Source organism: Talaromyces atroroseus, assembly GCF_001907595.1.
Source record: "Talaromyces atroroseus strain IBT 11181 chromosome Unknown scaffold_5, whole genome shotgun sequence".
Classification (NCBI taxonomy): domain Eukaryota; kingdom Fungi; phylum Ascomycota; class Eurotiomycetes; order Eurotiales; family Trichocomaceae; genus Talaromyces; species Talaromyces atroroseus.
In genome coordinates this window covers 663,437-676,266 of record NW_017971437.1, presented here as the reverse complement: position 1 = coordinate 676,266, position 12,830 = coordinate 663,437, and the positions used below count along the sequence as shown (strand labels likewise).

At 46.9% G+C, this 12,830-nt stretch overlaps 2 protein-coding genes across 2 annotated transcripts; one reads left to right on the top strand and one right to left on the bottom strand.

The window, feature by feature from the left end:
• Positions 1–589: 589 nt before the first annotated feature.
• UA08_04691 (hypothetical protein) lies at positions 590–1,717 on the bottom strand (the record flags this gene model as incomplete). Its single annotated transcript, XM_020266989.1, has 4 exons — positions 590–1,012; positions 1,075–1,299; positions 1,372–1,428; positions 1,484–1,717. The coding sequence occupies 4 exons, from the start codon at positions 1,715–1,717 to the stop codon at positions 590–592; spliced, it is 939 nt and encodes a 312-aa protein (XP_020120228.1).
• A 1,254-nt stretch (positions 1,718–2,971) lies between these two features.
• On the top strand, positions 2,972–12,591 carry UA08_04690 (hypothetical protein; the record flags this gene model as incomplete). The annotated part of the gene is made up of 3 exons (XM_020266988.1): positions 2,972–12,011; positions 12,074–12,490; positions 12,551–12,591. 3 exons carry the CDS (start codon positions 2,972–2,974, stop codon positions 12,589–12,591), a joined length of 9,498 nt encoding a protein of 3,165 aa, XP_020120231.1.
• Positions 12,592–12,830: the final 239 nt, after the last annotated feature.

The following is a 12,830-nucleotide window of genomic DNA, read 5'->3' as shown; positions in this document are numbered from 1 at the left end:
GGAGATGGACATGGAGATGGAGATGGAGGGGCACTACCCTTGACGGCCCACGTGACGCGATCCCGTAGTGCAGCAGACTAGCACGCTCTCGGGCTAGCAGGAAAAGATAGACAACCTCGTGATGAGGGTGTAGCGCGCTTAATTTTTAATTTCTTAATAGTCCCCGGCCCAGACGCTCCTTCGAAATCTGATGCAAAGTCAAACATATCCGCCCCCCGTGCCGATCCTGCTCAATTATTGAGCTTGGCTTACATGCCTCATGCGGTGCTCTCAATATGCGGTCAAGGTTCGCGGAATCCCCGACGTGTGATCCGAAAGCTGGAGCCATGGACCCAAACGGCACCCAGACTTACGATATGCAGATCTAGTCTGACTACTCATGGATATATATATGTACGGAGTATATATAGAGTATGCTTAAAAACTACGTGTAGAATAGCTTAAATAGAAACATTCTTCTTTTGATATTCTACAACAACAAAGGAAAATAAATGACTAGCCTGAGCGACAATTGATTGAATGGTTCATCTACACCCTCTTATTCCCAAAACCGAGGTTCTGGCTTTGACATCATTGCAGATTTGCAGATTTACTCGAGAGCAGCCTCCTTCTCCTCGGCACGCTGCTTAGCCTCCTCGATTTCCTTCTTGCGGAGGTAGAGGAGAGCCTGGATCTTGTCGGTCAGAGTGTGCTCCTCGCTCTCGTTCTGGGAAATCCGCTCGCGACCAATGAGAGTGGCAACAATGCTGGCTCCGACAACAAAGGTCAAGACGAATCGGTACATGCCGTACCAATGAGGAGCGTAGCCACGGCTGGCAGCACGAGCATCGTTGTAGTACAAGAAGGTGAAAGCAAGGAATTGTGTGATGAGAGCGTGCTCAACGGGGAGCAGGAGTGTGGGCCAGGCGACAGCAGGCGCAATGCAACCGGTGGCATATCTGCGGAAACCATGCTTTCCACCGTATCCAGCCCACTCGAGACCCCAGTGAATAGCGCCTAGGAAAGACAAGATCTGTATATTTAGGTCTTAGCGATATGAACTTGTCAAAAGCTAGGTTGACTGTAGGAACTTACGACGGCACCATATCCAACTTGGAGGGGCTCAGTAAGATGCAGCAGGAAGGAAGCAGTTTCTCCAGAGAGAACGTAGCCCGATCCAGTGACTGCGTTGTTGTTGATTTCCCATGCGAGAAAGCAAGTATTGGCTGAGGTCAGCAGGTATGGAACGACACCGGCGAGGCCGAAGTATAGAGCCTCTCGGGGAACTTCATCGAGAGTGAAGGTTTCCTTAATGACTTTCTGTACGGAAATCACGTCTTAGCGGGCCGGACAGTAATTAGACGCTTTTGAAAATTATCCGACGTAACATACCACATCACTCTTGACACCAGCCATCATGTCAGGATCCTCCTCCTCAATGCCATGAGCCTAAAAAATTTATATTAGCCATTGTACAAGCCATAGACTTAGAGATATTGCTAACCGGATCGCCTTTTTGTGGAACAGTCGAAGCATGGCGGACGAGAGCTGTGGTAACCGGCTTACGGACCGCCAAGGCGAGGGTTGGTGTCGACGTCAGTCGAGCCGGGAGACGGGCAGACGAGGTCAATTGGGCCTTGAAAACGCTGCCTGGGATGGCGGCCCTGATAGCGGTAGAGGCATTGGAGCTGGATGCTGCGCGGAAGGCCGCGCGGGCAGCCGACATGCGGTAGAGCATTGTGAAAAAGCTTCGGGTATAATAGGAATTCAGAAGAACTGCCTGCGGGCGTCCCAATTGGACCCAGAAAGGGTAGAAAATTGAGATTGTAGAGTGGAGAGGGGGTTTTATATGGGCAAGAGAGCTTCAGCTACTCTTGTCGGACGCGCAGGTGCAGCGTTGGCAGAATTGATATGAAGTCTGAAGTGTAACGCTGCCGGTGATGAAACCATGAGGAACTGACCCGAAGTTGTGCGATTCCGGCCTTCCGCAGCGACCACAGCGGCATTCATGCCTCAGGCCCCCACCCGAGCTCTCACACCAGATAACGCGATTTTCTTCTTCTTCTTTTTCTTTTGCCATAAATGTTTGATAATAATTGACCGTGAAGGCATTGTAAAAAGTATCAGACAGATACTCTATATTTGCTATACGAAACTAAAGATTAGCCATTGATCTTAATGAAGAGACAGACATCCATCGATATACAGGCACACTCTGTTGCTATAGAATTAAGCAGAAAGCAAGCCATAATTAATATTGAACAAGAATCACTAGTGCATCGCCTCCTAACCCATCATCCTCATGGCCACTGACCTCTTCAAGGTCACTTCTCCTGATTGTGGGGATAGCCCACGTAGCAAAGCAAGAGATGCATGCCTGATTGTCAAGGCTCAGCTGCCAAGCACACGACGTCACCTCCCCGCGAGATTGTTCCAACACAAACAAGCCCAATTACTCCCAAGACCCATTCATGAATCAGGGACCAGCCAGGGACGACCACACGCCATTCTGCGGCCCTGTCTATCTTGCGTTCACATAACTCTTTTCTACCCCCCGCTTGCGACTGTTACCCGAGCTCGTTTGATATTTTCAAGATTGTCCTGTGCCAGTGTTCTCGCAGCTCAACTTCGATGTGGACAGGCCGAGCCACACCAAGTGAGCGTCCAGAGAGGCAGCACATTGCAACGCACCGACAGTGATGCCATAAAGTTGAATGAGTCTTGTAGAATCCTCACCGGTAAGACTCCTATTTCCCTTCAAGCCGTCAAAATCGCTTCACATGTCGCATTTCTTGATTGCCCTTTTCCAGATCTTATCACCTGATAACTAATGGGGAGCCTTTCATTATTTCCCCCCTTCAGGGACCCATTTCAAGAATTCAAGTGCTGTGACCACTTACGAAACGACGAGACGATAAACGGAAAAGCGGCGATCGTTCCACTGGAGTTAATATATCGTACCCGGCCTGGGTAACGGCCTGCATTGCCCGCCATGTTGGAAAGCGTCGTTGCAAACCTGCTCAACAGGTTTATGGGCATGTACGTTAAGAACTTTGATGCCAAACAACTCAATATAGGAATCTGGTCGGGAGACGCTAAGCTTCATAACCTCGAATTGCGCCGCGAGGCCCTGGATCAACTCCACCTTCCTCTCAACGTCGTCGAAGGCCATATTGGCCAGCTAACGCTGTCTATCCCATGGTCGAATCTGCGCGGAAAACCGGTCAAAATCGAAATTGAAGAGGTATTCCTCCTGGCAGCCCCGAAGGTAGAGACCGATTACGACCCAGAGGAGGATGAGAGGAGGGATCACAATATCAAGATGGAGAAACTCGAAAGTGCAGAAATCCTGCGTGAAAGAAACGCGGAAGGTATGACCCAAGAGGAGCAGAGGCGAAACCAGAGTTTCACGGAAAGCTTCACCACCGCCATTGTGGACAATCTGCAAATATCTATCAAGAATGTTCATTTTCGATATGAGGACTCTGTCGCCTCTCCCGGCCATCCCTTCGCTGTCGGTATGACACTCAAAGAATTAAGTGCTGTGAGCACGGACTCGGATTGGCGCCCTACGTTTATTCAATCCACCTCAGGCACGACCCATAAATTAGCAGTTCTAGGAGCTCTGGCTGTTTATTGGAATACTGATACCGAGTTATTGGGAACTGGAAGCGGCGCGGACTATGGTGCAGAAGCCCAAGGCATACCTCATGAAGAGCTCATGACGAGGCTCAGAGAAGGTATCGAATTGGACGAGAACAATCAATACATTCTACGACCTGTGAGTGGACGTGCAGGGCTTGAGATGGACAAAACAGGGAAGCTTGATAGGCCTAGAATGAAAGCGCGTCTCTTATTCAACGAGTTGGGATTCGTTCTAGATAGCGACCAATATCGAAATACACTGATGCTGGTGGATTTATTCCATTACTTCATCCGCCATCAGGAGTACAAGAAGCTGCAGCCGTCAACGAGCCCCAAGGAGGACCCGCGAGCTTGGTTCCGCTTTGCTGGAAATGCTGTCCTGTCGAAGATTCACGACAGAAACAAAGTCTGGACGTGGGCATACATCAAGGAACGAAGGGATGATCGACTAGCTTACATCGACCTGTTCAAGAAAAAGAAAAGGGAAGAGACACTTTCGGCGGAGCAGTCCACAGAAATAGATCAATTAGAAAGAAAATATACATACGAAGATCTTCGCTTCTGGCGCTCTTTGGCACGGAATCAGCTACGAAAGGAAAACGTTGGCGTTCGAAAACCTGCGAAAGCGCAATCATGGACTCAATGGATGTGGGGAACGAAGACGCAGCAGGACGAGACAGAAACGATGACAGAAGAGCAACGCCAAGAGCTTTACAACGCAATTGACTGGGATGAGAAGAAAGCACTGGCTGAGAGTGTGGAACTTCCTAGAGAGTCAATCAAGTTGCAGGTCAATTCAAGTCTCCGTGCTGGCAGCTTAACCCTAAAACATGATCCGCATGGTGCGGCAACCGAGGTGATGAAACTCGTGTTCGACAACTTTAGGGCAAAGGCTTTGCAGCGTCCTGATTCTTTTCTTGTTGACCTAGACCTGGGTGGCTTAAGAGTGTACGATGGAACTACCGAAGGTAGCGTTTTCCCACAGATCGTTCGAGTCAAAGACTCGAAATACCAGGAAGGGCATCCATCTTCAGAAGAGCCACGAATATTGCAAAATGAAGATGAAGAAGAGTTGGTGCAGAGAGACAGCTTGTTCCATCTCCAAGTCGAACAGAATCCCCTTGAAAGTGATGCAGATACTGCCGTCAAGGTGAAACTAAAAAGTATCGAGGTCATCTACAATCCTAAATTCATCGTCGAAGTGGCACGTTTCTTCAAGCCGCCCGAACGACATATGGAATCGATAGGTGCAATTCTCGATTCTGCAGGAGCCACTGTTCAAGAGATCAGGCAACAAACTCGAGCCGGTCTGGAATATGCGCTTGAAGAACATAGAAAAGTAGACACCCAGTTTGATCTGCAAGCTCCGCTGATAATCATTCCTGAGAGCATAGTAGAAGAGAGCTCTCTCTGTTTGATTCTCGACGCCGGTCATATTAGAGTCAGCAGCGAGCTCGTCGACCGGGACACAATGGCAGATCTGCAATCGAAACAGAAGAAGCAATACAGCGAAGACGACTACAGACATCTTGAAGAGCTTCTCTATGACAAGTTCTTGGTCAAGCTCGATTCCATCCAAATGCTCATCGGCCCAGGTATTGAAGCTACAAAGTTGCAGCTCACTTCGGATGACCCATTGAAAGATCTTCATATTGTTGATCGTATCAATGTCGATTTTGTTCTCGAACTCTGCATTGTTCCCAATTCTACCGGTTTGACCAAGACGCGTATTTCCGGCCATTTACCAGAGTTGCATGCCTCGATATCCGATAAGAAGTACAAAAATTTAATGAAGCTCATTGACATAGCCATCCCACGTTTCGAAGAAACCGATGAAGGATCCCCTGCCAGACCGCAAGCAAATACCGATGGAAGTGGCGAGCAAGATGATAAAAGCAGAACAAGATCAGCTTCTTTCCAGCCGTCAATAATAAGAGAAATTCCCATCCTCGATGAAGAGTCTGACGCAGAAGATTCAGGCAAACACGAGATTGCGAAGAAAGAGAAGCAGCCAGTTGCCTTGCATCAACGGATGTTTGAATTTAAATTCACAGTGGGAAAGCTCCGTGGTTCTCTTTTCAGGGCCGATCAAAAGGAATTAAAGCCAGATCAGTTACTTGCCGAGCTTGTAGCTGAAGGGTTTCAATTGGATTACTATCTTCGACCATTTGATATGGTTGCTGAAGTGACCTTGAAATCTCTCAGCGTAGATGACCACATAGAAGAGAATCCGACACCTGAGTTTAAACAAATTGTTTCATCCAAAGGCTTCAACGCCGATGAAGAGAAAGATTTGTTTAATCTCAATTTTATCCGAGTCCGGCCTGATTCTCCCGAATATCATTCAACATACGAGGGTGTTGACATGAATCTTGATGTTACGGTGTCGACAATCAATATCATAGTCACGAGAAAAACGCTTCTGACACTATTAGATTTCGTGCTGATTACCTTCACCAATCCCGACCAGCCAGCGGCCCCCAATCAATCAACAGACAGCGCTATTGTCAATGTATCACAAGGACAAGAAGAGCCACAAGAAATTCGCAAGATCAGAATCAAATCGCAGCTTAAAAGCATTGCGCTGATTTTGAATAACGATGGCGTGAGGCTTGCAACCTTGAGTCTAAACACTGCAGACGTTGGCCTGTTCTTGGTTGGTCGGACTATGCAGATACAGTCTCGGATTGGAAGTCTGACCCTGGTAGACGACGTGAATGTTGGCGCGTCAGAGGAATCGCCTCTCAGAAGACTCCTGACCATCGAGGGCGAAGATTTCGCTGATTTCAGGTATCAGACCTTTGACCAAGATTCATTAGAATATCCTGGCTATGACTCGGAAGTGTTCTTGCGCTCCGGGTCGATCAAGATCCAATTCCTAGAGGAGCCATATCGAAAGATTATGAACTTTTTAGTGAAATTCGGAAAAATGCAGGCTATATTTAATGCAGCTCGGCAAGCAGCAGCAAACCAGGCAAATACACTACAAGAGAATGCATCACGTATGCGATTCGATATTGTCGTACGGACGCCCATAGTTGTCTTCCCTAGGGCCATGTCAGAAAATAGGAAACGGGATACTATAACCGCAGAACTGGGAGAAATCTACGCGAACAATACTTTCGTTCCCCTAGATGATCAAAAGGATAGCCCAGCTGTCAACGTGATTACCACCGGTATTCGCAATATCCGCCTCAGCTCTGATTTGTTCTTTGAGGATGAATCGCATGAACAATTGGAGATGATCCAGAAGGTCAATCTTGATTTTAGTATCTGTTATCTTGAACATCAACCAAATCAGCCGCGTCCGGATATTGAGGTGGAAGGAACGATGTCTCCAATCAAGTTGCGCATTTCACAACCGCAACTTAAGTTCTTGCTAGAAATTACAAAGACAGTGCCTGGGGTACTTACACCAGACGTTGATCAACAGGAACTTGAAGCAATGCAGTCTCTTCCAACAATCCAAGCACAGCCGCAGCAGCAAGATTTCGAAGCTCAGCAAGTGAAACCCCCGTCCGATCAAGATCCCCAAAAGGATGCAGAAAAGGAAACTTGGGTCAAACTTGATATGATATTCAAGGTTGAAAGTGTCGGTCTGGAGCTGCTCCTAGCGAAGGAGAACAAACCTATCGGCCATGTGGAGGATTCCAGTTTGTCCAGGTTTTCACTGAACAACACCAGAGTGAAATTACGCATGTTGAGCGACGGCGCCTTAGAATCGGAGCTTCTAATTCACTCCTTTTCTATTAGGGACAGCCGCTCTCAAGAGACAAACAAATTCAGGAAAATAATGTCTCTCATTAACAACGACGTTCAACAACAGTTCATGGCTAATATCTCGATGTCACCGGGACCTAAGAAGCACGTCATAGCTATGGTTACCATTGACAGTCCTCGCATTATACTCGCACTTGACTATTTGATGGCTCTACAGTCATTCGCGAGTGAGGCTTTTGCACAAGACCAGCCACTAGAATTAGAAGAAGTTGACGAAACACCCGAAGAGTCTGACACTGCGTCTAATGTCACAGCCGGTGGCTACAAATCCCCCGGTAGTGAACAGAAACCAAGTTCTTCAGAGGAAGGGCAAATGACTTTCTCCTTGAGAGCTGACATCGTTGATGCTCAAGTCATCATGATCGCCAACCCGGCAATCGTGCATACTGAGGCCATCGTTCTGGGGACAAAGCAGCTGATATTTTCCCATCAAAATGTCGATACACTTCAGATTAACAAAGTAGGCATGTTCCTCTGCCGAATGGACAAGTTTGAAACTAGTCGCCTGCGGATTTTGGACGACTTCACCCTGGAGCTATCTGTGGATAGCCGTGCACAAGCCCGAGGATCGGCTCTCACTAGCATTGATGTACATGTCGAGCCCCTTGTTCTACGGTTATCATTGCGCGATATATTGCTTGCTACTCAGATCATGAATAAGGTGTCTGAAATGAGAACAAAGCCTGCGCCTGCTGTCATAGAAGGTGATGAGCCGCAAAGAATAAAGGAGATAAAGGGCACTGAGAAGAAATCAAAGAAACGCTCCACCATAGGGGGAAGGCATGCTCCAGTAGTAACAAGTTCAAAGCCAAAGACCAATTTGATCCCGGAACAGAGGCTCGCACCACAGCAATCAGCTGTAATAAGAAGGGAGGAGCTTGGTGCTCAGATTGATGGAATTAGAGTTATTCTCATTGGAGATCTGCATGAACTCCCATTGCTTGATTGGAGCGTCAAAAAATTCAATGTCGAGGTCAAAGATTGGTCCTCGACTCTGAACGCAGATACCTCGTTTGACACTTTCATCAATGTCTATAATTTCTCAAAGTCGGCTTGGGAACCTCTCATTGAACCCTGGCAACTGGGATTTCACATGTCCAAGGAAATAAACCCGGATGTTCTATCAATTGAGGCTTATTCTCATAAGAACATGGACCTTACCCTCACTTCTGCAACCATTGCACTTGCCTCGAAGTCGTTCCAGTTCCTGAACACTGATGAAGACGTGTTGTCCAAGCCTAGAGGTGCTGATGCGCCATACAGGATTCGTAACTATACTGGGTTTGACCTTCGAGTGTGGGCAGATGTCGAAGCTGAAGAGAATGCGCCGGCTGCTAAACTTAGTGACGGCGAAGAATACCCCTGGCGCTTTGAGGATGCAACTACCATGCGTGAGAATCTTACACCTGAAGGTAATGCGGGCCTAGTAGGTATTAAATTGGAGGGCAGTGGCTTTGATAGCATCAACCACATACCAGTCATCAGGGAAGGGGAGACATTGTACAATCTGAAACCCAAAAAAGACAAGATCTTGCACAGAATGCTTGTGGAGGTCAAACTGGGCTCGGACAATGTTAAGTATATCACTTTCCGTTCTCCGCTGGTCCTGGAAAACAACACTCAAATACCCGTCGAAATGGGCGTCTTTAGCCCTGAAGATGGTCATTTGCTTAAAATTGAAAAAATCTTGCCTGGCGATGCTCGACCGGCACCAGTTGGCTCAGCATATCTACATCAACTCGTTGTTCGCCCTGACCAAGGCTTCGGTTACGACTGGTCAAATGAACCGATATATTGGAAAGATCTGCTACGCCGACCAACAAGAACAATTAAATGTGTCAGTGAAAGTGGACAACAGGCCCCGCCGTTCTATTTCCAATTCAACGCTTCTTATGACAAACGGGACCCTGTTATCAACCACTACCCTAACATGAAGCTTCGCATTTCAGCTCCCGTTGAGATTCAGAACTTGCTACCGTACGACTTCAAATATCGCATCTATGACAAGAATACCCGCAAAGATTGGACCAACTTTTTGCGAAGGGGTGGAGTTAGTCCAGTGCATGTAGTGGAGCTGTCTCACTTGCTTCTCCTTAGCATCGACTTGCAGGACTCGGTATACAGACAAAGCGAGTTTGCAATAATCAATGGCAACACCCAAGACTTCCGGCGAGAAGATTTCCTGGCACTCAAGGACGAAAATGGTGTAGAGCTAAGGCTCAAATTGCATTACTTTAACGTGCCAGACAGCGGGGGAGCCTTCAAAGTCAGCGTGTACAGCCCGTATCTTATACTCAACAAAACCGGGCTAAGCATGGAAGTCCAAAGCAAAGGATTTATGCAATCCGCAAAATCGTCGGCTGGGCAAGGCATAAACGCTGCTAACTCGGAGGCGGGCCATGCGAAGCCTTATATGTATTCCTATCCCACCGACGATACCAAAAACCGATCTATCTTGAGAATTGGTGATTCCCGATGGAGCAAGCCGCAGAGTTTTGATGCAATTGGAAGCACATCTGAGGTTATTGTCCAAGCCAAAACATCTAGGGTTGAGTTACATGCTGGAGTCTCGGTTGCTGAAGGAGAGGGCAAATATAAACTGACCAGAGTCGTCACTATAACACCTCGATTCATCCTGAACAACAAGCTCAGTGAAGATCTCCAGGTGCGGGAACCAGGAACGTCCAATGTGTTAACGATGAAAGCTGGTGATCTTGTGCCTCTGAATTTCCTTCGTCAGGTTCCAGAAAAACAGCTATGTCTCTGCTTCCCCGGTGTCAATAATCAATGGTCATCACCGTTCAACATTGCCGATGTGGGGATAACTCATGTGAAGTTGGCTAAGGCATCTCAGCGACAGAGGCTTATCAAAGTGGAAGTCGTAATGGAGAATGCAACTATATTCATTCACCTGAGAATGGAAAATAAGCAATGGCCATATTCCATGCGGAATGAAAGTGATGCGGAGTTCATCTTCTATCAGTCTAATCCCAACGTCGACGAGGACGAGTATGAAGATACAAGTAGCGGATGGCGGCCAATCCGTTACCGTTTACCACCTCGCAGCATCATGCCTTACGCTTGGGACTATCCGGCTGCGAAGAGCAAGTCGCTTATTCTAAATTGCAATGGAAAAGAGCGACATATTAGATTGGCAGAAATTGGAAATTTGATTCCGATGAGAGTCCCGTCAAACACCAACTCCAATGGCCAGACTATTATCGACATTAACATAGTTGCAGAAGGACCTACACAGACATTAGTTTTGTCCAATTTCAAAGCATCTAAGAGCATTTATCGGCAACAGAAAGCCCAGACATCTCAAGCCAGCGTCGCAACAGGTTTTGAAGTCAAGGTTGAGGATTCGGACATTACGTTCAAGGCTCAACTACGTCTGGGTGGCGTGGGAATTTCATTAATCAACCAAAATATGAAGGAGCTGCTATACTGTACATTCCGGGAGATTGAAGTCAAGCTGAATGAGAGCAAAGTATATCAGACACTAGACACCACGATCAAATGGATTCAGATCGATAATCAGCTCTACGGCGGTGTATATCCAATTCTTCTTTATCCCAGTGTCGTGCCAAAAACTGGAAAGGAGATGGAAGCACATCCAATTTTCCGTGCTATGGTTACAAGAGTCAAGGATGATTCATACGGTGTTTTATACATCAAATATGCCACGCTGCTTCTCCAACAGATGACCCTAGAATTGGACGAAGACTTTATTTTTGCCATGCTCGACTTTGCGAAAGTGCCAGGAGCTTCTTGGTCGATCGAACAGGAGGGTAAGCTCTGTGACGAAGACCTGGACATTCCTGAACCGAAATACGAGGATGCTCGACAAGATGTATACTTTGAATTATTGCACTTGCAACCCATGCAATTGGACATTTCCTTTATGCGCACAGAACGAGTCAATGCCGAAGATAAACTCCAGCCCTCCAATCCATTGATGTTTTTCATCAATGTAATGACAATGTCTATGGGCAATGTTAATGATGCTCCTGTCCGACTCAACGCGCTTATGCTCGAAAACGCAAGGGTGTCTATTCCTGTGCTCATATCAAACATGAGAAAGCACTACACCCAAGAATTCATCGGGCAGATCCATATGGTGCTGGGCTCGGCGGACTTCATTGGAAACCCCGTCGGTCTCTTTAATACTGTCAGTTCAGGTGTTGCGGACATTTTCTACGAACCATACCAGGGACTAGTCACAGACCGACCGCAAGACTTAGGCTACGGCATCGCTAAAGGAGCTTCTAGCTTTTTTAAAAAATCAGTGTTCGGTTTCTCCGACAGTATCACGAAGATAACTGGAAGTATGTCCAAAGGTCTTGCAGTTGCAACTATGGACAAAGAGTTTCAGGATCAGAGACGCATGTCAAAGGCACGCAATCGGCCCAAGCATGCGCTATATGGTGTCACCTCTGGTGGCAATGCCTTCGCAACAAGCGTATTGAGCGGTATTGAGGGCCTTGCACGCCACCCCCTTCAAGGAGCAGAGAAGGGTGGGTTCCAGGGGTTCATGAAAGGTATGGGGGTTGGCATGCTCGGAGTTGTGACCAAGCCTGCAATTGGAGCATTTGATCTTGCATCTAGTAAGGACTTTCCTCCTTCATATCAGACAAGCAGAAATGGTTAATTGACTTACTGTATCTAGATCTTGCCGAAGGTGTGCGAAATACTACAACCGTATTTGATGCTGAAGGGCTCGATCGGGTTCGCCTTACTAGGTTTATCGGTATGGATGGCGTTGTGCGTCCTTACTCCCAGCGAGAAGCACTTGGACAGTTCTGGCTCAAGACGACAGATGATGGCAAATTCTTCAAGGAAGACTACATTGCCCATCTTGAACTGCCTGGGCGAGATATGATGGTGATGTTGACGTACGATCGTATATTGCTCATACGATCGGACAAACTTCGCTCGGAATGGGACATAAAGCTCACAGACATCCAAACTATATCAAAAGAGCGAACGGGGATGAGCATCACCCTCAAGGGAGGGGCAAACGGACCATTCATCCCTGTACAAGATGAAAGTTCTCGAAACTGGCTATACAGACAGATTGCTATAGGTATGTTTATTACTTCCCTTTTATTATAATAGAAAAACAGCTTGCTAATCAATTATATAGCCGTTAACGCCTTTAACGAGAAGTATACTGCGAAGAATTAGTCAGGCATGTTGTGGTGGAAAGCATAGTTTCTTTTCTTATTCTATTTTACCTCGGAGCTGAATTGCGAAGTGTGAAAGCCTGTCTAGTATTCTGATACCTAGCTTGTGGATTTATCATCGTGGCAGTCTTGTTCATTGATCATCTAGCTGATGTTATATATTTATGTAATTGTTCAATTTGTTCGCTTGTATAAATTATCTGTCAATCATACCTAGGTACATTCAATTCGAGAGAATAC